The sequence below is a fragment of the Colossoma macropomum genome, unplaced genomic scaffold (assembly GCF_904425465.1).
Source record: "Colossoma macropomum unplaced genomic scaffold, Colossoma_macropomum, whole genome shotgun sequence".
NCBI lineage: Eukaryota > Metazoa > Chordata > Actinopteri > Characiformes > Serrasalmidae > Colossoma > Colossoma macropomum.
In genome coordinates this window covers 3,012,937-3,038,723 of record NW_023494795.1, presented here as the reverse complement: position 1 = coordinate 3,038,723, position 25,787 = coordinate 3,012,937, and the positions used below count along the sequence as shown (strand labels likewise).

Genomic DNA, 25,787 nt, shown 5'->3' with positions numbered 1-25,787 from the left:
CCGTCTGTCTGCATGCCTAGGATTAAATCCTCTTGGGCGGGAGTCCGTCGCCATGGCTCCAACTGGGGTAAACAAACAGACAGCACGTCAGAGGCTGTACTGGGGTCAGCGCGACGTGTAGGTGGCACTGATTTAACTAGCACTTTAAAAATAACTATGACCAGAGCCGCTACACATGGCGCAAATGTAAGAAGGAAGCTACCAACTATTATTTAGAGGAGGCCATGTCAACCTTCATTCCACAAGAGTGACGCTATCACACGTCACTCTGGCTCCACAACTGCTGAATCATTTGGGATTTATTTATGTTTGGGCTCATTATTATGGTATTTCTCACACCTTTGGGTTTGTATTAATGAATACGTAGTGACCTTGTTCTTAAGGGATGTATTTGAATGTCTTTTTTGGCTTAGCCCTTCTTCTTAAAAATAAATAAAAATAAAAAAAAGCAAGAAAAAATCTTGTCTGCCTTGTATTTGAGAAGTGGTGATCAAACGTCCAGGCAGATAACATGTCAATAAATTACTGTAAATAGATAATTACAGTATATTATTTATCACTTAATGACTTTGTGCTGTTCCCAAAAACTTTGAGCGTAAAATAAGGGAACAGGACTGGCTGCTGTCGATTTTCATAATTTGAAAAAGGCTGTTGCCCTTTACATTGTGTGTAAATTTCATGATGGATGGACCAAAAGAAACAGGCCAAAATTACTCGGACAAAAGGTCTGGTTCCATTGACGTACATTAAAAGTTAAGTAGCTTTTTCCCTCTCCTGTAAAGTTACCATTTTGGAGATACAAGGTTTTTCTCTGATATATATATATATATATATATATATAGATAGATAGATAGATAGATAGACACACACACAATGGTAACTTTACAGGAGAGGGAAAAAACATACTTAACCTTTAATGTAAGTCAATGGAACCAGACTTTTTGTCCAATTAATTTTGGCCCATTTCTTTTGGTCCATTCGTCATGAAATGTACACACAATGTAAAGGCCAACATGCATTTTCAAATTATGTCAAAAACTGAAAAAGGACAAAAACAGAGATACAAGGTTTCTAACATCAGTGATAATTTATATTTATAATTATATTACTATCAGAATTTACAGCCGAATGTAAATGCTTATAAATTCTAATAAAATTTAAATACATCACATTATAAATTTACCATATAAACATGCGCATTTTCCTTTTTGGGGGTTTATTTTTACTTTTTTAAGTAGAAAAACTACAGACAACATTTAACGATATGCACAACGTACAGTATAATTATTATACTAATATTAGACATATTCTGATACATTTTAAACACAGGCCTGTGTGATTTTCTAAAGGGCTCCATTCAGTCAAGCTGACCTACATTTGCACCTCTGAGGCGATGATGCCCAACACAGGGTTCTGCAGAAGCCTTTTTGGTGCTATACAGAACCATAAAACACGTTCTCCATCAACCTGAAGAACCGCATCACCACGCAAAGAACCATTTAAGCACGAGATGGTTCTATTTAGACCTCATGGTTGTAAACAGGACCATCCCCTTTACTAAGGAACCGTGTCCTCCTCACAGTTACCGCCTGGTGTGAGTCGGTTATTCGCCTCTCTCGCTCGGTTCCGGCTGCCGTGCTGAGGGAAAGAGCTCGAGCGGCTCGCCAGGTAAACGGGGGCGATGTCAGTTAGCCTGGATGCTAATTAGGCTGCGGGGCCGTGACTCACGCGGGCGGCTTTACTGGAATGCGGCGTGTCATACTGAAAGTGCAAATCGAGCATCGATCCCAGTATTTCTACAGCAGCGATACTGTTTTCTCTCGGTCGCGTGATCTTGAGGAAAAGGGGGGATGAGTCTCTCTCTCTTCTGCTAGAAGATGTGGGTCGGCGGCCTCAATGAGTCTCCGTTTCCCGGAAAGGATGACGTGCTCCCCACTGTCTTCTTTGCGAGAAGCTGCTGTCTTAAAGAAACAATAACTGTCTTTGTGGTCTTTGTCAATGTTACCACGTACAGTGGCGTTCATCAAGGTACAAACAGTGTAAATGTTCCCTCAAAGGTCCAACAGTGGTTTTAAGGTCTGATTGTGAACCTTAAATAAGTTTTTCCAGGTGAAAAGTTCGTATTTGTACCTTTTCATAACCGAATGTTTTAAACAGAACAGTAAAATAAAGTCCTGGAGACGAGACGGGGTGTGTGGAGTCAGTACAGCTTAGAACATATCATTTCAGTGGATTATGGTTCAGTTATGTTCCCTGACTAAAGGTACTGAGATGGACCCTTGAAGGTCCCACCCCAGTGACTAGAGGGGCACTGACCCAGAGACAGTTTAGTACTTTTATTTCTGAGAGTGAAGAATAATCTAAATAAATGTGAAATACAGAAGAGAAACATCAAGAAAAATATTGAAAAGTCTTTAAGTCTGGGTTTTGTGTCTCACTGTCTTCTAAAAAATAAGAGACTTTTTATTATTAATTAAGTATTACATTATTATTTAATATCCTTTTCTTTTTTTGGACACAATAATGGCCAAAAAGCGTGTCCACACACTGCTTTGCTAGCCGTAAAAGTACTGCCTTTTGTTTCTTTGAGAAAATTAATACTAAATGTTTGAAAAGAATAAAAGAAGACCAGCTAAAATTCAAGTAACACATATAAATAAAGCAAAAGAAGAATTATGTAAATTATGGATTCTTGCTGCATATAAATCAGGGGATTTGTCCTGGGTGGCCGAAGTGCAATGTTTGTGGTGGGTCCAGGGCCAACAAGACAAAAGAGTGTACAATTCAAAAGGTAAGTAAGTTTCAAAGGTTTTTGCATCAGGGTTTCTCAACCACTGGGCCACGGACCACCAGTGATCTATGAAGCACCCTCTGGTGGTCCTTAGGCCATTACTGAGAGGGAAGCCAGTGGTCCTTAGTGGGTCAGTGATGGCACTTCATGTCATAAAAATGTAAAAATAAGTGAAAAGATAATTGACCAAGTAATAAAAAAAGAAATATTAAATGTTTTCAAACAGTAAACAACATTAATTGAAGCCATGCAACACACCAAAGTTTCAGTCTTTCAATAGGAACGATTGATAGCTTAATAGCTTAATTTGCCACCTTTCCACCTGATTTCAGGCATAAAACAAGCTTATGTCAGCCTAATCTGTTGATACTTTATGTTTAGTAATGCGCATCACATATTCTGGCACCGAAACACTGTAGTGTTGAAAATTTCCCAAAAAATTTTCAAGCCAATTTTTCCCCTGTAGACCTTCATGCTTTCTAATGATAAACAAGAAGAGCTTGAGGTGGAAGAGCTGAGAACGCTTGTTTTCTATAATATTTTACACTATATTTTACTTGAAAAATACAGAATTTAACAAGTATGTTGTATAAAATATGTTTGTTCTCACATGAATGAAGTGGTAGGTTTAGAGTGACTTTCTGATGGGCCCAAACAAACCAACTCAGGCCTCAGGCCTGCGTTAAATTGTTGAATGTGAACTTTTCTTTTTACTTGAGGAGACCAGTTCATCCGTAAATCATCAGCAGTTTTATTCCTATAGCTATTTCAGTCCATGTTACCCTTGTGTAAGAACTCATGTGAGAAAAACGAAAGCAAAGGTGAAGGAATGTGAACTTTAGACTGTGTTGCTCGTCTCACACACATCATACAGAAACTGCGCCACTGAGAAAGAATAACAAAATTTTGTCTGATATGGGGCTGGAGTTATATCTCATTATCCTGGGAGTTCATTATTAATCTAAATAATCTGCCATCAATCTCCATTTATAAAGATTAAAGACAAAAAACAGGGACCGGAGCCGCTCGTCAAAAGGTGAAGTAGTTCGCCGTGGAACCTCATAGTGTATTAATAGCTAATAGGTCAGTATTGACTTAATAACAGCTGTACTTATGCCTCAATATCTTTTTGAGGACACAGCATTGCCCCCAGACCTTTAGCCAGCTGTCTGGCTCTGTACAAAGTAAAAGCAATCTCCATGACGTGATTATAGCCTGTCAGTTGGTAGACTTCGTAAAGAGCAGATGACGGTCATACTACAGCATTAAGCGCTGTATACATGTTTACATACACTCTACTGTGTGAAAGTTTAGAATCACCATTCAGAGTCACTGTCTTCAGTAATATTAAGCCAGTTTGTTGAGAACACATTGATGGAATGATTATATTATGATGCTACCACTCTACTTCACCTTTCAGCTGATTTATAGGAAGCTGTAAAAATATATTACATGTGTCTAAAATGATTAACAGAGCTGTAGATGACCACATAATGACTGAGAAAGCTGTAGAACATCAATAAGTTAGACCACAATTAACATTCAGAATTCTGATGCTGATCAAATCTTACGGCAGATTAGCTTATGAAGAAATTACTATCAATAAACAATTACAGTATATTGCTTATCATTTAACAGCTTTTTGGTGATCCAAAAAAATATTGAATGAAACATTTTATATCTTACAGTATTCCAGTCTACTCTGTATGAGGTAGTATTGTACAAAATAACAGCAATTATTTAAATGACAACTGATTCTACATTTTTGAACAGTAGTTTATAAACCTCTCTGAAGTTTAATGTCTCAATTTGTTGATACTTAATCCACAATAAAATGTTCATAAAGCAAATCTTTAAAATTTTTGTCTTAAAAAAAAACAACCACACAATTACATTGTAACTGACTTACTTTTCACAAGTAACCTACTTCTTTTATTGATTAATAATTTAGCAATTCCACAGTTTTGTATACTGTCCACCACATTACATAGTTACATATCAAAAGGACTTTAAAAAGTAAAGTGGTATTTACCCCTGTATCGCTGCTGTCGGAAAAAAACCTTGTATTTTTCAGTTTTTGTCATAATTTTAAAATGTCTGTTGCTCTTTACATTGTGTGTTAATTTCAGGACCAAAATTACATGGAAAATTTCTGGTTCCATTGACTTACATTAGAAGTAAAGTATGGTTTACCTTGAAAATGCCTGTTGCCCTAAATTACCACAAATTACATGGGAAAAAGTCTGGTTCCATTGACTTACATGAACAGATACAAAGTTTTGTTCTGACAACAGTGATATATATATATATATATATACACATATGTGTGTGTGTGTGTGTGTGTGCATATATATACAGGCATTTTCAAACTGAAAAATAACTATATATATATATATATATATATATATATATATATATATATATATATATATACCCTCACATCCCTTTCAGAGAACTACTTCTTCCTCCTCAGAAAAAGAGTCCAGCACTCAGAAACTTCAGGCCCCTGGTTACCAATATTGACCAGTAACAACACAGGCGTTATCTAATTCCTTCTGGGTCACTGAGGGAAAACGGCATCACTGTCCTAAAAGTTCCTTTACCAATCAATCAAGCACAAAAAATAATTAGGGAAACCATCAGTTATAATATTAACATTCTTTATGACATCATAAAGGCCTCTGAGGTAACCGTTCCAATCCTGGCAGCCAACAAGACATGGAAAATCAACAATGTCCTGTTTTGATTGCTATTGTATTGTTCCCTGGTAACACTGTGTCTGCGTGTGTGTGTGTGTGTGTGTGTGTGTGTGTGTGTGTTCACAAAGGCTGTATCTCTATAGTGCTGTTGGTGGAGGGAGAGGGCAGGAAACTTCCAGAACCCAGAGTTAAGAGCATGTACCGGGGCAGGGAGTGACACCACACAGCAAGAAACCCTCACTTCACAGTTAGCGGAGGAATGCAGAATGTGCCAGCCTCCACTCCCTAAAACATCCTTCTCAGATTAGTCCATCCTTAACATATCAGAGGGAACACACGCAGATCACGCCTGAGCTCTCTGCTCTGACTTTAAAGAAACCTTTAGAGATCGAGGTTTTCAAGGTATTTCTATTTTCCTTTGATTAGATCTGATCAGATCCTCTATGAAGTGTGTAGCTGTTCTAATAATGTATATCTGTGAACCTCACTGTGGTTCAGGCACCTGTCATTCAACCGGGCCGACTTTTCTGGTCCCTGCTGTATATATGGAATTAGTTCAAACAGTGGGCCAACATTAAACTGGTAAGTGTTCAGATCTTAGATATTTATTACTTAGATATTAAGAATTATGTTATAATCTATTTTAACACAAGGTATTAATTGAGATAGTAATAAGCTAAATATATACAGGATCATCATTGTGAGGTGTCTGTACAGTTTAGGACAGACACCTCGCAGTGATGATCCTGTATATATTTAGCCCTAATCCTAAATTTTAACATGTGAAAATATTTGTTATTGTTTATTTAAAGACTTTTTTTTGATTTGATTTAAAATGATGATGAAAGGTTTAGATTTATCATGAGTTCAATTTCAAAAATGCTGTTTCATTCCATAGGCGGAGCCTTATTTTAGCCGCATCCCTGCATTTTAGAGCAGAAAGTGAGTCTGCCTCCCTCACTTGTGTAACATCAAGGATTGTCACTGCAGAAACACACATTTCTTTCAATTAAGAAAACTTTTTTTGTGTTTTAATAAAAAATATTCTGGTTTAATGTGTTCAGCTGTACGTTCACACGTTTTTACATACTGGCCATCATTTTTGAGTTATACTCAAAATTAACTAAAATTGTCACTACTGAAACAGTCACTACTGAAGCATTTGATAAAGTTTTGATAGTGTTATGATTGTTTTGTTAGTGACAAAATGGAACGTTCAGTCATTTATTTTAATAAAGTAAACATAATTAAGGTATTGAGTCATATGTTTTGGGATTTTAGTTCGCAGTCCAAGTCAGTTAAATGTCTGAAATGTGTTTTGAACTCTGACTTTGAACCAGTTCAGTAGAATGATCTGTACAGTACTGGGAAGACGTTTTACACAGTTGAGAAAATTATATTTTTAAAGCTATTTAACTGGGTAGTAGGTTCATATTTACAGAGAAAAGGACTAATATTAGAATAAACACAAATAGCAATAATACAATCATGACTGTATGCATGTTCATGTTTACATTAAACCATTTCCAAACCTCTCCTTGCAGCAGCCCAGTCTTATTTGTGATTATCATCCAATACCTGGTTTGGCTTATCAGTGCTATATTGAATCAGTGAGCTGCTGATGGAAGATAACAAATCCATGCGATGACTGAGAACTTTGTTTCTCAAACTTGCTCACAAAATATTGACTACATTTTTTGAAAATAAGAAATTCTTTTACTGTATTAATGTTGCAATTATTGAATTTATTCTAATGTTATATTGTGTTTTCACAAGCACAGGCACTTATATATTATAACAGACACATATCGCTGCTGTCGAAGAAAACCTTGTGTCTCCAGTTTATTTTCAGTTTATGTCATAATTTGAAAATGCCTGTTGCTCTTTACATTATGTGTAAATTTCATGATGAATGGACCAAAAGAAGTGGCCCAAAATTACTTCGAAAAAATTCTGGTTCCATTGACTTACATTAAAAGTAGAGTGTGTTTTTTCCTTCTCCTGTAAAGTTACCATTTTGGAGATACGAGGTTTTCTTCTGACAACAGCTATATATATATATATATATACATATTGCCTAGATAAAAAGATTTAAACAGTCTGCTTAGGTGCCTAAGAGTTTACAGCACAGTAACAGTACAGTACTGCTGAGCTTTAAAAACTGTGGCTCATTAAAGGGGAATTCCACCAATTTTTCAAAATTTTTGCATTATTAGATCGTTGAGACGTAAACAGAATCATTCAGGTTGGTTAGTTGAGAAATGGTGCATTGTAGATAAATTTACTGACTCAGCCTGGAGGAAAATTTTATAGCTCAAATGTCAAATGTGATGTTTATGGCTCTGGAGATGTGCGGGTGATTCACCTAAAATTCCTTAAGAGAAACAGCATTAGGCAGAAAGCAGACATGAGATACTTCTGGCTAAGATCAGAGTTATAAAAGTTATCCAAACTAAGAGGCATCAAAATTAGGGCAGTTCTAAGTCTCGGATGAGGAATGGTTTAGCGCCTGTGTTTAGTAGCAGATAAAGATGAGTGTTATTATTCTGGCAAATCTGAGCACGATGTTTGATTTTATTGAGATCTGAGCAGCTTTGTCTTGGGAGAAACTACAAAAATATTAAGATCTTTTTTATTATATATTTTTTTATTTATAGAAACCAGATTTCACAATGTCTACAGCACAAATATAACCATTTTATTTACCATCCAAAACCACCAGTGAACCTACATGTGTCTTCTGACTTTTATATGTAATGCTAATAACGGTAAAACAGTGGTATATCTAAAAAAATAGCTTTCTTTGGGACTATTTAGCCTCACAACACCCTACATGTATCTCTACGCCACGAATTTGTCTTTAAAATCTAGGTTTTAGACTGAAACCTGATCTCAAAGTCATCGTAAAACAATGTCTCAGGCATAATGGAAGCGTATTACAAACAATTTTGTGTAATAACTTCTATGAGGTAGACTTTAGAGGTATTAACCTCTTCAGACGTCTGGTTCCTATCAGCCCCATTGTGAACCATTCTAACTTGGTAAGTTTCTCTAAAACGTTGCACTTCTCGCCAAACCGCTCTGAACCGCTTTGTTTACACATTAACGCCTTAATTATACAGACGTTTTGAGAAACAGTTAAAACATCTCTTTAAGTAACAGATCTCCATGTCATTTCTACACCTCCGCCAGCAAAAATAGATCCACAGAAATACAGCTATTACCTCGAGAAACTCTCTCCGTCCTCAGATCCCTGCTTATATTTGTGGCTCATTTTCAGTGTCTGGTCAGTCAGCGGTCTATATGAATATGGCACTGCTTCATGGGCTCATCTCAAACGGCTTTATGGGGTTAACGGAGCGAGGCTAGCTGTGGTGGGAGGCTGAGCTGAGCTGAGCTGAAGTCCTGCTGTTTTTGGTAACGATTCAAGAGGGCATACCTAAAATCCCAAGTCATTAGACTGGCATGCCTTTATTTGCTCATTAGTGTGAAATGTTACGACTTACATTCCCTCGCAGTGAAGGGTTTTGGGGGGGGTTAGGGGCTGAGCCCGTCTGTCCACTTATGGTGTGTGTGCAGAGGGTTTGCCTGATTGCATCATCGCAGAGCAAAGCCGCTCTCAGGGCTATAAATAGGATGACGTCACCCAGGCCCGGCCCCCTTTTACTAGTAAGATGCCTCGGCGAGTCTTACTATAAAACAGGGGTGATGCAACGCACCGGCGAGAGCTGTAACTTTCCCAGCTGAGCGCGAGGAGCCGCCGCGCGGAGTATAGAAGAAGTCGAGGGCTGAGTTCAGGTCAAACGCTCGCTCAGACCAAGGTGAGTAACCGCGCTCCGGTGTGAGGGGGTGGGAGGGGGGGGTTCAGCTCAGCTCTCTCACCCAGGCGGCTAAACTGAATGTGGACGTGAAGTTTGTGGGTATTGTGGCGCTCCGGCGCGCTTTCCCGTCTAACCGCGCTTTCCCGTCTAAGTTAAAGGCGCGCGTTTTTCTCTGTGTTGGCCGGTTACATTGTAACTGTGAGGACTTTAGAGAGGACTTTCATTCAGGTAGTCCAGCGAAAATGTGTCTAAAACGCACCGAAGTCGCCGCGCGGAGAAGGTAAACCGGGGCTCGCCGCCTGGACCGGATTAACGCGTGGACAGTGTGACCGACACTAACTAGCCTGAACCAAACAGGCTAAATAATAAAGAATAATCAGTTAAAATTAGCACTTTTATGGTATTTTCCATACGTCAGTTTATATCTTCCTCGTGAAGGCTACCTGCTTATCTAGCGTACCGTTTTTTTATATGTATTATTTATTTAGGTGTTTTTTGGGAACGTGTAAATTCCCCGCCGGTGTTAATCGAGAAACCTGTCGCTGTCTGTAGGTTTCAGAATGATGCTTCAGCACCCTGGGCTGGGTCTGGGTCCTTCAGAAATCAGCGCGTCCGCTCTGGTGCCCTGTCTGTCCCCGCCGGGCTCCCTCACGCTGGACGACTTCGCCACTTTCAGCCCGCTCGTCAAGGAGGAGCTGCGCTACGCCATCCACACCAAGCGGCTTTCCAGCGGCATGAGCGCCGCGCCGAGCTCCAGCAGCTCGTGCTCGGCTCCTCCCAGCGAGCCGCCCGCCAAGAGAGAGGTAACCTCAGCCACTTTCACTCCTCCTCCGTTTGTGCCCTCCTCTGAGTTATTCAGCTACTTTGACTCGGATATGTTCTCCGAGGAATCGATTAGGGTGTTGTGAGTGGTTAAGGCCAGTTTGTGGGGTAAGACAAGTTATAGGGACAACTTTAAAGAGCAGAAAACGTTCGCACTGCTTAATTTAGTTTAATCTGTGATCTGAATTGATAGGTTGTGAATTAAACTAGTGCTGCCTGAACTTTTCCTACTCTTTCACTCTCCTTTTTTTGGGTTCAGGACTTTATAAATAGCCTGTTTACTTTTTTGCTTCAACTTTTAAAAGCAAAATCTTGTGAAATCTTAATTTATGGAAGAAAATCTATGTTGACCTTTTTAACCAATACATTTTTTCCCCTTTAGCTTAGCTCTGAAGAGCTTGATCGGAGGAAAAGAAGGCGTGAAAGAAACAAAATTGCTGCTGCCAAATGTAGAAACAAGAAGAAGGAGAAAACAGACTGTTTGCAAAAGGTAGGAGTCGGTCAGGAACGTGTTTTAAGAGAAAAGACAAAGATATAAAAAAGGGGAAAAGAGTTTTGATCAACTGATTAAACTCTTAAAGCCACATTTCCATTCTTATAACCATGTAGTTACATATTAGTCTTACAGTAGATATAAAATAATCCGCATTGAGATTAGTAACTGAGTTTTTGAACAGGTGTGAATTGGTGATAAATTAATTGGGGAGAAAATTGGACAAAAAAAACCTGAGTTTTTAAGAGGTTCACTAATTAATTGTGTACTTAATCTAATTATTAGACATTTATAAAGTTAACTGAAAGCCAAAATTGTGTGGTTGTCATGTAGTTTGTTCATATGGAAATGAAGCACATATTTAAGTCAAGTGAATTCGATGCATTTTCAGTGTAATATTTATAAATAGACTTTAATAAAATTGTTTTTCTTCCTGTCGACTCTGCAGGAGTCCGAGAAGCTGGAGTCCATAAACGCTGAGCTGAAAGCACAGATCGAGGAGCTGAAGAACCAGAAGCAGCAGCTGGTCTACATGCTCAACCTCCACCGGCCCACCTGCATCGTACGTGCCCAGAACGGCCAGACGCCAGAGGACGAGAGGAAACTCTTCATCCAGCAGATCAAGGAGACCACCCTGCAAGGTCTGAACCTGACCGTCGGACCAGCACACCCCTCCGCCGTGCCGACCTCCTGCAGCCATCTCTGAGGCACGGACTGCAGAAGCGTCCCGCTCCTGTGATAAAGTTTCAGCAAGTTTCTGCCAAGGAATATCGTAGGATCCGATCCGGAGCCTGCTGTAAGGGACTAAGGACTAGGGAGCAGGTGGGCGCGTCCCACATGCTCACGATGGAACTCTTGTTAAAGCACTAACGTTGAAGGACATTCGATGTGTTTTTACTTTGTATGCTATTTAAAACTGTACACTGTTGAATGACGGAACCTCTGTACGTGCACCAAAGCATGGTATCACGTTGGCTGGCGTAGCGGCGTGATTTCATTGATGTAAACCGACTCTTATAGCATCTGTAATCCCGGTGGTATCCCTGCAAAAAAGGACCGCTAGTCCAGTGAAGCGCAACCGAACTGAACTCACTGTGTTTTGTGAGGGATGTGGTGGAAGATCATGCTCCAGTTCATTGATGTAGAACGAGATAATTTGAAGTGAATGAAGTATGAAGTTATCGACGTAGTTCCATAGTCATGTGTGGCTTCTGCTACATTAATTGTCACTATAATCTGCCACATGAAAGTACTCAAAGCTGCTACACTAATCTCTCAGGACATGCACAATGTATTGCAGGATACACGGGCAGAAAAAGGGAACGAGGAAACAGAGCTAAAGTGGACTTTGTGTTAGCAGCCACTGCTGGCTAATTGAGGATTAGAGCAAAGAGCGAGTTACGTAGAAGCAGGTTTCTTCTTTTGAACTTCCACCACTCAGCTTGTTCCTCTTATCATCTCAGAAGTCCAAATATGTTTTGTTACAATGCCGCGAGTGCGATAGCCTGGCTATGCCTACTGTCCAAGAAGTATTTGGAGTTTTTTGTGTCCGTAGTAAGTCGTGTATGTGTTTTGAAATGTTATACTGTATTTTTTTACATAACGTAGACGTGTGGTTTGACCTAAATGCACAAACCCATTACCTTTAAAGGTATTTCATGGTATAAAGCTCTTAAGATGTTTTCAGATACGGTCTTAGCACTCCTGTCAAACTATTTCAGTGTTGCTCTGCAAGAATCTGTGGTGCAGAAATCCCCCGGTAGGCCTGAAGTGGGTAACTGGGTAGTGTAAGCCTGTGGCGAGCATTTCCCAACTGAAACACACTGAATTTCAGTTTCAAACAGAATGGCAGAAAAAACCAAGAGAATCTGGCTTTTTTACGGTTTCAAAGCAGACTACTGAGCACTAGAAGAAAGTTTAATGTATTTATTCATGTGGGATGAGAGACGCAGGCGTCAACAGCTTTTTATGTTTGTTTGTTTGTTTGTTTGTTTGTTTCGGGTCGTACTTTTGAAAAGGAACAGAATACAGAACTACTGTCTGCCATTTTCAATCTGAAGCTAAGCTTTTGGTGGTCAGACTTTTTTTTTTTTTCAGCCGTGTTTCACTACTTCAAGCTGTTCACATGCACTTACAAGTACTGTTCATATGAAGCTTGGTTTTAAAATGATATTAAAGTGTAACCTGAAGTGATGTTAATGACTAATTTTGGTTATTTGTGTTTTTTTTTGTTTTTTTTTGACACTTTAATAATAAAACATTAAAAAAATACACCTTTTATGAGTCTTTAACTGCTGTTTGTAGAGATCAGCTAATCTTTTGTTATTAAATGTCAGCAACTAAGATAGATAGATAGATAGATAGATAGAATCTATCTACAGGCAAAAATACAAATATAAATATACAAAAATATGCAATAAGATATATAATCTGAGATAAAAAAGCAGTGCAATAATGAAAGTACAAGGAGGCGCTGCTGCTGGAGTTTTTAAACACTGTGTCCACTCACTGTCCACTCTATTAGACACTCCCACCTTGTCAGTCCACCTTGTAGATGTCATCCTCTAGTCCTTCATCAGTGGTCACAGGACACTGCCCACAGGACGCTGTTGGCTGGATATTTTTGGTTGGTGGACTATTCTAAGTCCAGCAGTGACACTGAGGTGTTTAAAAACTCCAGCACCACTGCTGTGTCTGATCCACTTGTACCAGCACAACACACACTAACACACCACCACCACGTCAGTGTTACTGCAGTGCTGAGAATGATCCACCACTCAAATAGTACCTGCTCTGTGAGGGTCCATGGGGGTCCTGACCACTGAAGAACAGGGTAAAAGGGGGCTAACAAAGTATCAGTGAAACAGATGGACTACAGTCTGTAACTGTAGAACTACAAAGTGCACCTATATAGTAAGTGGAGCTGATAAAATGGACAATGAGCGTAGAAACAAGGAGGTGGTCAGAATGTTGTGCCTGATCGGTGTATATTGGTACTGAAATAAAGTGTCCAGGTGTGCAAGATTGAAATTGAAAGGATTTTACTGAAATAGTTTTAATATTTTAAGCTTTACTGGTATATCAAAACATAACTCAAATAAAAAAAAAGAAATAGAAACAGAAAATTTCACAGAAGCCTGATAGTATCAAATTTTTCAATGTAGTGTTTCCACCCTTTGCCTTTATTACAACTTTCATTTATTTCAGGAGATTTGTTTGAAGTTTTTCAAACAAAACTACAGGGAAATTTTACCACACCTTCAAAGTTCAGTCTTGGAAGTTGGTTGCGTTTCCCAAATAATCCCAATAACAAATTTAATCGTGCTCCGGGGCGACAGTCCGTTGTTCTGAGAACGCCAACAGCTCAGCTTTTCTCAGTGACAGCTTATCGCCAGCTAACTTTTTAAAGTACTGTTTATCCAGTTGTGACAATTTTGGTTTGTATTTTTAAATAATTTCTTGAACTCAAGTTTTAGAAACTCCTTTCATTCACCTTCCTTATGCAAGTGGGTTATTTTAAAATATCCCCTGAAAAACCAGTATTTAACTGCCACTTTGACAGAAAATCCAATAAATGAAGGGTCTCTGACTTTTGCACAGCACTTTATACTTCATTAAGTTGAGCTACTACTTCATGGAAATGAGGTTTTGATGTGAAAGCAGTTTGTTGAAAGCAGCTGATTTGTGTCATGTGAACTCTTTTAAGTGGGCTGCGGGACAAGTGTACACTTATCCCTGTGTACATGTTGACACATGCAGGTTTTCAGGTCAGAGGCTAAATAAGCATTTTATGCCAGTCATGCCTGGCATGAATCACTAGGCGTTATCTTCCCATTAAAGAGAAAATCTGTCAGCAACATCTGACTCATCCCTTTCCCATTAAAAAAACAAAAAAAATCACCAATTTCAGGAGGCTGCTGCTTTGAAAAAGTACCATTACCTCCCTTTAGCCCTTTGAAATTCCACAGAAACTACACAGAACCCAGAAAAATGATAGTGAAACACCGGCACAGGGCTGGTGGGGCTCTGATTCACAGGGAATTAACTACACAACAGGCTGTTTGGTAATTTCCAGGTTGGAAAATGCTGGCAGTGAACTTCTCAAGTTATCTTTCAATATTACCTTCTTTCTCTTGCCCGGTGAGAGCAGGATAGATAACATATTAACATATTAATGTGGTTTATGTTTTAGTTTCACTCACTAATCTGTACAGTAAAGTATCTGTCAACAGGTTAAACAGGTTAAAAAGCATTTTTAATTATTCAATAAGGAGCGCCGTAAGAAAGTAAAGGATAGGAATACATACATCACTGAAATGACTTAAGGATTCATTCAAAACTTAAAATGATAAGGTAACAAATGTAAAACCCAAAAATTCTAAAAATTTTAAATTAACCCAGTTAATCCTTTTTTAAAGCCTTAAGAAATAACAAGCCTGTGATTTCAAAGGGTTAAAGAGTTAAAGGAATGCTTGCACAACAGGATGTCTATCTTACATGTCTGAAGCATTAAAAGTACTTTGTAATAATGAAATAGATTCTAATTATAAACCCTCTCTTATCTTACGTGTAACAAAAGCACTTGCATATGCGATTATCTTCCTCGTCCTGTTGTTTTCCGATGAACTTGTTCTTTTATTTACTCTTATCTTTTATGGCAGGAAAACACATTTATGATGCAACCCAGTCAGTGGTGCCACATGTTGCACCATAACAGCTGATGAAGTGTAAGGAGTGTGTTGCAAGAGCCTCGGATGAGAGATTGTGAGAAGTGTGTGTGTGTGTGTGTGTGTGTGTGTGTGTGTGTGTGTGTGTGTGTGTGTGTCAACTTCCACCATGGTTCCGAACATTCTGCCCGAATCATCTCCCCGAACTGGTGACTCTGCCCAAGATTGCATGCGTTTGCTTACTTCAGTGCCTCAATGCCTGGAATTCAGTGTGGAATTTCAAATGTTCCTTTTCAAGCACGTCTTTCTGCTTAACTGTTCAAAAAGCTCTGCAAGCTCAACACTTACATAAACTGAAACAAACGCATAGAGTGAATCAAATCTGAAAGATGTAGTGAAATTGATGAAGAACAAATCAGCTTCTTTCCAGGTTGTTCATCAGCCTATTGAAAAACCCCAGACTTTCGAAAGGTGGCGTCCAAACTGCATTTATAACACATGGGTAGACAGTAATAAATATTTGTGAAGGATCTTATCTGTCGGCCCTTTGCCGTCTTTCAGCATACCACAACCGCACTTTGGCCTTTTCAGGATATTAGTCAACTTGGCCACTGCCCCAGTTTCAAACACAAGCATATCATTGGAAACTTTCTGGCTCTGATGTAATGTTTTCTGACAGAGATCAGGGTGGCGACTGCCGTGTTGAGAGGCATTTAAAGCACGGGCACTGCTTACTGTATACAGTACGAATAAAAAAGAGAATAATAAACAAAAGTACATGGAATTTCACCTGCAAAGTGCACATCCTACACAGTGTTACGCAACTGTTAGATGTGGTAATGCGATAAAACGTCACTGTCATATCAAAACATCATTTGACAACGCCAGCTGCTCTTTACAGTGTTTGAAGATTTTCGTGATGTATGTAGTTACATAGAGAAATGGTCCAAAATTACTTGCTGGATTATCGGGGGAAGTGTACTGATTTTTCAAAATTTCAGCATCACTCATCCGAAAAAACATACCAACCTACCTTACTTTACAGTGGTGATAGGAACCAGGGGTCATATGGCTCTTCTACTGCCCTGTTGTGGCTCCACAGCAGAATCAGATTTGTAGGTAGAAATAAAATAATCCTCCTTTACAGTAAAATAAAGCTCTGCTGATCGTTCAACACAGTTTAACAATAAATGGTCTTAAACTCTGGAGTTAATGTAGAACTGCTAATTCATCAGCCTTTACCCTTGAAGATCAGCGCTCAGACTGCTGGCATCTCAGACAACAGTCTCGCCTAGTTAGTAGCTAACAAAACGGCAAAGAGAGAGATTTAAGATGAACGTTGATAATTCTGAGGCACATGGACATATTTGTGTTCATAATCACTCCAGCTGGTTTATTGACATGTTTGAACTGCAACAAGAAACTGTCAAACACATTTAAGGTGGAACAGGAAAATTCAAACAAGAAGCTGGCGAACGAGAAGCGACTTCAGCCTCGTAAAAAGTCGAACGTTGAGAGACATTTTACAAGAAAAGTTTCCTGCTGGAGATGCGAGAAAAGTGGCTACAGCTGAGCTAAAGCTTAAAGCAGAGCAGTAAAGTCAGCCTGCGTTTTCGTTTAAATGATGTTTTTAGCTTTTACTAGTATATTAGCACATACTGAGACATACGTACAGCCAAGATGCTAAAATGGATATAAAGTGTTGTGGCTCCCAGGGTGGTTTGATTTTTGTTGAAAGAACAAAATGGTTCTTCTTAATATTTGTGTTGCGACCCCTGAGCCAGACAGATATACCCATTTTGTTTACTATCCAAAGCCAGTGGACCTACATGTGTACTGTTGCACTTGAGTCCAGTCTTGGTCTCAAGATTAGTCTTGAGACCGTAAGTTAGCTGTCTCTGTCTGGACATCATTTGATCCCAATCTTAGGGCGACTTGGAAATTGTTCTCGAGATCAGCGAAGGGCAGTGTCTCGTTCTGAAGTAGCTGGAAACAATGTTTTTCATCAATAAGACCTTCAAACAGAATAAAACACTAATTTCCCTACACGTTTAAATAAAATCTGTTTGCTGCCAGTTGAGGATCCAACTGATCTTTTCCATGACTGCGTAACTGGGTATTATTTGTCTGTTGATGTTTATTGGTTCCAAAATTCTATGATCAAAACATTATTATTACTATGTTTTCATTTAATAATAAAAAAATAATTCTAAATTAGTCTTAGAGAAGAAAGAACAGAAAATAAGCTGAGCATCATTTGCTTGCAAAGGTTACAATGTAAAGTTAGCCTAAGACTATAATATTAACAATAATCACTGATATTTTTGACTATATATTATTTTACTAAGCATTATAAAATACAACACTATATATATATATATATATATATATATATATATATATATGAATTTTATTTTTTTCTCTTTCTTCTTTTTATTTTTAAATTCTTGACTCGGACTCGTCTACTACAAAGTCTTGGTCATGGCTCGTACTCTATGTATCCAGGTCTTGGTCTTGACTCAGACTTGGCCTTGACTTAAGTTGAACCCTGAACTAAGCTCGGTGTGAAGTCTTGTTAAGGTTTTCCTGGCGATTCTGAGCGTTTATTCCTTGTATGTATTCTCTGGTTATGACCTCTTGCTCCTGGATTATGTTATCGACATCTGGATTGTGGTTTTGGACTTTCTGCCTCATTTCATGGGAAGCTCTGATGGTTTTGACTCTGCCTGTCTGTGTTTACGATTCTTTGAATGAATTCTTCAATAAACCTTCACTTGACTTCAATTACTCTCTGGGAGGTTCATCATTATTTTGCCGGTATATCTCTGGCATGAATGTATCTAAAAGTATGTTTTAGACATAAACCTCATCTTAAACCTACAGCAACAGCCACTCCATGTAATATCTTTCTGTGAAGAGGTTTTGGAGGCTGGTTCCTATCACAACAATTCTGCCTAGAAAGTATTTCTCTTTAAACCACTCTGACTGACTGTGTTTCCATAGTAACACACTGAATAATGCAGAAACTCCCCAAATTTCCAAAATTCCATAAATGAGTGGAATTCCCCTTTAAATTACACTATAAGTGAAGAACATTTTTCTCTCTTCTTTAAAGTCGCCATTTCAAAGAGATGATATAGTCGTACATAAATCTTTGGACAGTCCCAGTTAAATTACACGTTATGTTAATTTTCTGAGCGAAAATAAGTGAACACGTCCTCTACAGAGACACACGCATATATGACATTTATAAGCACATTTTAGAGCATAGTTTCTATTTATTTGCCGAGTTTAACATACTTAAAAATAAAAAAATAAACTATAATAAGGCCGTATCTTTTGCATGTGCCACAATTTATCATTTATTGTTAACACAGACATTTTCCAATATGTTAATTTCAGCAAATAAACAGTAATAGTGCATTAAAATGTGCAGAACTGTGTTCTCTGCAGAGGATTTGTTACTTTTTACACTTAGAAAATCAACAAAATGTATTATTTGACCAATGGGTGGCAAAATTTTGACGACTGTAAGCGCATAACTATTTATGTACATTTATAAACTTTTATAAATAATTATGAATTATAATAGAATAAATACAATGTATTATATAATGTAGATTTGATATCTTGATCATTTTTTCCCCATTTTTATTTATCTACATCAGCAAAGAGCAGCTGCTCTTTACATTGTGTGAAAAATTAATTAATTGATAATAAATGCTCAAAATTGCTTGGAATAAAATCTCCTCACTTAAACTTGCATTAAAAAGAAAGAACATTTTTGCCTTCTCTTATAAAGTTATCAGTTTGGAGATACTTGGGTTTTGGGATTTTTTGGGGGGGTTTTGAGGGGGGGGCAGTGATGATATATGAAATATAATCCTAGAGTCTCCTAAGAACGTATACGTCTAGGTGGGATGAAATCGTCGCTCAGCTGTCAGTGAAGGTGCAACTTGTGGCATTCCAGCCTGCAGAATCTTCACTCTCATCTCTTAAAGATCGTGTCTAGACAACATCCTTCCTGGTAGAAAAGCAACAATATCTCTGTTTCTACCTATGGATGAGCTCCAGGAAACGTTCTAGCTCTGTAATGTGGTCCACATTCTTTATGTACTTCCTGTAAAAGTCCCCAGAGGTCCAAAAGGCTTCCGGAAACGTGGGGGCAACACCTACAGATATTACCAAGAACTCACAGAACAGGAAGAAGCCATATTATTTACGATTATGACAAAAAGAAAAGCTCTTCCAGGTGGAGGAGACTCAACGTTCTCCTCCTCTTCAACCAAACAACTGCATTTGCATAGTGCAGAGCTTTCAGAACTGATTTAATTTACATCACAGTCTGACAGGTAGCATCAAGGAAATTCTCAGAGGGTGTTTTTCAGCCCTCATCCTTCCTTATGTGCAGTTGCAGCATTGTGCAGGTTATTTTTAGAGCTGCACGGAAGAATTTTTTTCTAGAAGGAAGACTGAATTGGACATGTGCTCTAAAGGTCAGTGACGGAGCAGTTATGAGTAGGTTGTATTGAGAGTAAATCAGGCTTTGCGGTATATTGTTCATCATGTAGTGCTGGCCTGAGTCTTTATTCCTCTTAAAAGTTTTTATTTCATACAGTCAAACATCAGAAACCTCATACGCAGAGGTGGGTAGAGCGGCCTACACCTAATTAATTAATTAAGTAGTTTTATTTTAACCACACTAAGCCTTTGTAAACATGAGTATTTTTCTGTCAGAGAACTGACAAACGTATGTCGTCGCTGTCCAAAGAAAAACAAGTATCTCCAAAATAGTGACTTTACAGGAGAGGGCAAAAACAAAATAAAAATCGACAAAAACGGAGATACATGGTTTTCACTGGACAGCGACGATGTCCAGTAATGTTGAGCAGAGGAGAACCACGACTATTAGAGCGAGGCCTTCATTTTGGGATAGAAATGTCCAAATTCGGTCAAAACATGAGGGAAAAACACTTCTACGATAATGCTAACCTGTACTAGCGCCCCCTACAGGAATCTAGCTCATTTTTAGCAATAAGCTTACGGTGATTCGGATCAGCATTTTTTGGCCAGTCCAGATTAAACACAGACATTTCAAGCTTCTAGAAGACATTCCATGTTTTACCTGGAGCTTGTGACAGACACATTAGCATATATTTGACCAGTTTTTCACAGTGACTTTTTCAGTAGTGAGCTCAGAAAAAGAGCTGCTGATGCTGTTTTCCATTTCTAATAACATACTGACTATGCCAGTCATATTCAGCCAGTGAGGTTTCTAAGACTTCTAGTCCAAGTCCCAGAGCAGAGGTCAGCGTTTTGTCCATTCAACAAAAATCAAACCACCTTGGGAGCCACAAATTTCTATGTTACCATCTTGGCTGTAAATATGTCTCGGTATGTGTGAATGTACTAATAAAGGCTAAAACATATAATATAAACAAAAACTCAGACTTACTCTGCTCTGCTTTAAGCTTTAGCAAATGCAAATAAGTTCCTTAGTCTCCAAATTATCAGTGTTGGTCCTAAATCTTTCTCTTTGACGTTTCGTCAGCTACTAGCTAGGCGAGATTGTCGTCTGTGTTGCTATGGTGACCAGCAGTCTGCGCTAATCTTCAGGGTTAAAGGGTGAATTAGCAGTTCTACATTAACTCCAGAGTTTAAGACCATTTACTGTTAAACTGTGTTGAACGATCAGCAGAGCTTTATTTTACTGTAAAGGAGGATTATTTTATTTTTACCTACAAACCTGATTCTGCTGTGGAGCCACAACAGGGCAGTAAAAGAGCCACATGAGGCTAAGAATTTAACTTTTTTGTTTCCATCCAAAATTGAATTTAAAAATGTGAGGAATAGAACTGTAATACTTGTGGAATTTAATTACAAGTATGATTCTATTAAGAAAAAAATTAACTAAAAATGACAGAAATTTATTTTTCAGTTCCCGTAAATTATCAGGTCTTCTCTGAAGGCGCTGAAAGTTCCCCTCTGGCGTTAAGAGACTGTATCTGGCCACATTCTTGAGAGATAGAAAGGACAGTAGGGTTCACTCTTGGCTTATCAGCTTCCATATCTGTTTGGACAGGTAAGTCCATATTTACACATCAACTCAGGTTCACCCTCAAAAACGTTCTTCAGTGGTTCTTTTGCAAAGAATTCTACACTTATAAAACAGTGGAACGTATAAATAGTGCTTTGCAGTGTTATATAGTTCTGTGTGATGGGAAACATGTTGATTATGGTTCTTTTAACAAAAATAGTTCTATGTAGCACCAAAAAGGGTTCCTCTACAAGCACGAAACATCAGCAGGGTTGAATATCTATATAATTTGGGTGAAAAGCACAAGCAGATTAAAACTGTGATGTAGTTCAGAAAGAAAACAAAATTGAAACTGTGTGATCCTATAAATCAAAGACAACCCGATGACCTCAGGGACAATTTACATTGTTCTGGGCTGTTATCTAATTTAGTCACGTTTAGTTCCACCCGCTAACTTTCACTTTCACGTTTTATCACTTCGTTTTAGACCAGTAAGAATAGAACAGCACCCAGCAGACTGGAGTTCCTGTGCTGACAAATGCTGGCTGTACTAATAAGTCCCACTGCAGGAGTTTTTAACTGCTTCCTCTGAGACACGTGACGTACCACCACATCTTTTTTTAAGCACAGAAACATAGTTGAACAGTTCAACACACTTGGAAGAGAACTGTAACTGCCAATTTAGTGATGTTACCTAAAAGATGCCCATGTGGCTGGCATCGCACTGAGTGACGCCATTTATGCTGTCTTGGATTCCCAGCCAAGCTTGGGATCTCCCGATGACAGGCCCAATGCTTAGATGTAGAGCTGGGCGATACGGCAAAAATGTAATATCATGATACTTTTGGGGTTTTTAGTGATATATGATGTGCCAAGGTATAGACAGTGCTGTGAAAAAGTATTAGCCAAATTTCTTCTGTTTTTGCATATTTGTCAAATCAAAGTTTATTTATGTAGCGCTTTTTACAACAGGTGTTGTCACAAAGCAGCTTTACAGAAAAACCCGGGTCTGAGCTCCCATGAGCATTGCCAGTGGCGACAGTGGCAGGGAAAAACTCCCTAAGAGCAAGAGGAAGAAACCGTGAGAGGAACCAAGACTCAAAAGGGGAACCCATCCTCCTCTGGTCGACACCGGATCGCAAACAGCATTAGAATAAAATAATAGAATACAAAACGAGGAAAAACAGGTGGAGCAACGGTTAATTAGATAGTTTGAGTTTATGCAGCAGCAGCAGGAGGGTCAGTTCATGAGGGTGAGGTTTGCACAGCTTTGTACAGCATGAAGCTTCATGGTGGTCAAAACGGTGCAGATCAGCCAACGGAGATGGAGCTCTGGTGGCTCTAGCAGCTCTGGTGGTTTCCATTTGGTGACTCGGGCAAACGTCGCTCAGGGGCTCAAATAAAGGAGAGAGAGAGAGAGAGAAAGAGAGAGAGAGAGAGAGAGAAAGAGAGAGAGAGAGAGAGAGAGAGAGAGAGAGAGAGAGAGAGAGAGAGAGGTTGATTAACAGGACAGGTCCGTTTATGGAGAGGTATTGTCACACTTGAATGTTTTATTTATTGAAGGAAAAATGCTATTCAGCCCTACCTGGCACCTATGTGAAAAAGTAATTGTGCCCTTAGCTACTACACCAGTTAACCAAATTCAGTTGACTGTTGGGTTCAATTTCACTGCCACACCCAGACATGATCACTGCCAGGCCTGTTGAAGCGAAACATTACTTAAATAGAACCTGTCTGGCCATGTTAAGCAGCTAGAAGGTGTCAAAAAGCAGCACATGATGCCTCGTTCTAAAGAGAGTCAAATACAGATGCAAAACAAAGTCATTGAAATCTACCGTCTGGAAAGGGTTGCAAAGCTGCTGCTGAGGCTCTGGGGCTCCAGCGAACCACAGTGAGAGCCGTTATCCACAAACAGAGAAAACTTGGAACAGTGGTACCTTCCCAGGAGCGGCTGGCCTACCAAAATTTCACCAAAAGCACATCGACGACTCAACCATAAAACAACAGTTAAGGTCAATCTACAAGATTCCACAATAAGAAAGACACTGTATCTTGTCTGACGTCTGGTAAGTTGGAATAAAGTAAGTTGACACTAAAAATATCATCAAAAACTATAAATACAGTGATTTGCATTCAACATTTCACATAATATGCTGCACTAAACCCAATTTAACAGAACTAATTATGCTCTCTTTGTAGTCAAACATGTAGTTGGGAAGTGTTTTTAAGCACCAACGATATCTGTGATATGGTCGGCATTTTGTGATATGATTTGTCACAATAATAATAAATATTGTCATATTTTCCAGCTCTACATACTTAAAAAGATGGTTCTTTACGGGTTCTTAAGTAAAGCAAATGGTTCTATCTAGAAACAGAAGTTTTATGTAGAATCTTTTCATGCTTAAAAGGTTCTTTGCAAGATAAAATGGTTCTGCAGATTAATGGAGAATGTGTTGTATGTGGTTCTATATAGAAGTGTTTTGAAAATAGTTCTATATGGTATCAAAAAGGATTTTTCTATTGTTATAAGCTTGACATGGTAACAATACATCACATTCTCCATCAATCTGCCGAACCATTTTACCATGCAAATAACCATTTAAGCTTCAAAACTCATGGTTCTAAACTGAACCATTCCCTTTACTAAAGAACCCTTGAAGAACCATCTTTTTTAAGTGAGTACTTAGATTGAGTTTCATGGTTTTACTTTGTTTTGTTGGATGGACCTTTGCTGTCACTCATATTTCTCACTTCTTTCACTCGTTATCGTGCTATTTTAGACTAAAAGGAATAAAGTAGCACTTAACAAACTTCAGTTACCACAGAAACTATGTACTAAGAAGTTCTACTGTAGGAGTTTTTGAACTTTTCACTCTTGTTCACCTTTTTCTTTGGAAGCTACTTTTAGATCTACCTTTACTGTCACTATTAAAGTGAAGTAACAATGATTGTATCTGAGGATGGTTTAGGCTTCTCTGCACTCCTTGGTAAAAATGATTTTATCATCAAATAAATACAACGACTCTTCTGTAAATGATGGAAAATTATGTTGTTTGGAAAATGTTTACATCCGTCTATTACATGAACTTTCCTTGGTTTGTGTACAATAAAACCTGTCAATTGAAGAATTATCCTTGCAAAATGCAAGTGAGAACATTTTTGAAGGCTGCATATCTTGGAAAAACAATTTTTTTTTCCCAGTTCTTTGAAATAAAAGAGAGTGATGTGGTTACTTCCACTACTTCCACTTCTACTGTTACTTCCAGTCCATATAGTCCATATATACTAACTAAGCTTCAAAAACAGCAACTTTTTGAATTCACAGCTGACGTCATGGAAGACAACCCACTGACATATACCTGCCTATTCAGCCTACAGCAGTTTAGCCCCGCCCATTCACACTGAAGTTACAAGGAGTGTTTCAGCCCAGGCAGCCATTTGAATAAGGCTGAATACAGGACAGCCAAACAGAGCAAAGCTCATTTACATATATTAGTCTTAAAGACACAGTAACAAAATTGTAAGGAATGGAAAACGGTCGTGTAAAAACGAATCACTGAAGCAATAAACCACGAGAGAGACGCATGATAAAATCGCAATAACACATGGTCTCAAGTGGCTTATTGCTTTTATAAAAAGGCAGGCAACATAAACTATGATACAACACACACTTTTCAAAAAAAATAAGTTATTATTAATAATAATCGACAAACACAAGCATTCCACCAAGAAATGTAGTTCCTTTAGCGTATGGTGTCGTTGCCAAACAACCATGGACGGTTGAAAGAGGAGAAAAACGTTCGCTGTATATCGTGGTCATTTCATGAACTTCTTAACTTTTTGTCGCATAACAATGAACATATGATAATGCAGCACTGTTTAATGCAAAAACACTCACTTTATAAGTACTTTTTGGTCACTAAATCACCACCGCGAGTCTTATTTAGCACCAATCCAGCGGCGCCCCTCTTCTTACACTGGGGCTGAATCTCAAACAGCTCCCTGCTCCCTACATAGTGCACTACATAGGAGTTTAAATACTGGATCCTGCAGCCCAACAGAGCAAAATACAGCTAAGAAACAGTCATTTGGGACTCAGACAAATCCACACTCAATACATGATGCACTGTTTGGCTGTGGAGCCTAGAATTTCTAAACTTTCATAGCTAGAACACTGTTTAGGGAGTACGGAGCCATTTGGGATTCAGCCTGGGTTTGACGCGACTTCTGAAATTTGAAGCATGTAAGACATTCAAGTGACATTTTTTAGAGTGTTGTATTTCCCTTTTATAGTTAATCATACTGTAAGTACTTTAATTCAAGCCTGTGATATTAATGATGGAGCTGTTTAGGCTGTTTGCTATCGTTTAGCCTGTTAGTTAGCTGACCAGCCCGGTTCTAGTTAAGAACGTAAGTCACCAAGGTTTTCGTTGCTGTGAGTCACAGATGTGCAT

The 25,787-nt window shown here is 38.6% G+C and overlaps 1 protein-coding gene across 1 annotated transcript; it reads left to right on the top strand.

The window, feature by feature from the left end:
* The first annotated feature begins 9,183 nt into the window (after positions 1-9,183).
* On the top strand, positions 9,184-12,819 carry atf3 (activating transcription factor 3). Its single transcript, XM_036581207.1, has 4 exons — positions 9,184-9,311; positions 9,864-10,114; positions 10,516-10,623; positions 11,075-12,819. The coding sequence occupies exons 2-4, from the start codon at positions 9,872-9,874 to the stop codon at positions 11,330-11,332; spliced, it is 609 nt and encodes a 202-aa protein (XP_036437100.1). The 5' UTR covers positions 9,184-9,311; positions 9,864-9,871; the 3' UTR covers positions 11,333-12,819.
* The last annotated feature ends 12,968 nt before the right edge of the window (positions 12,820-25,787 follow it).

What these genes read in the sequence shown, in the direction of transcription:
- atf3 (XM_036581207.1), top strand. Translation starts at nt 9,872, where the DNA reads ATGATGCTTCAGCACCCTGGGCTGGGTCTGGGTCCTTCAGAAATCAGC. An exon ending in AGCCGCCCGCCAAGAGAGAG is followed by an intron (nt 10,115 to 10,515) that starts GTAACCTCAGCC and finishes TTTCCCCTTTAG; the next exon opens with CTTAGCTCTGAAGAGCTTGA. An exon ending in AAACAGACTGTTTGCAAAAG is followed by an intron (nt 10,624 to 11,074) that starts GTAGGAGTCGGT and finishes TCGACTCTGCAG; the next exon opens with GAGTCCGAGAAGCTGGAGTC.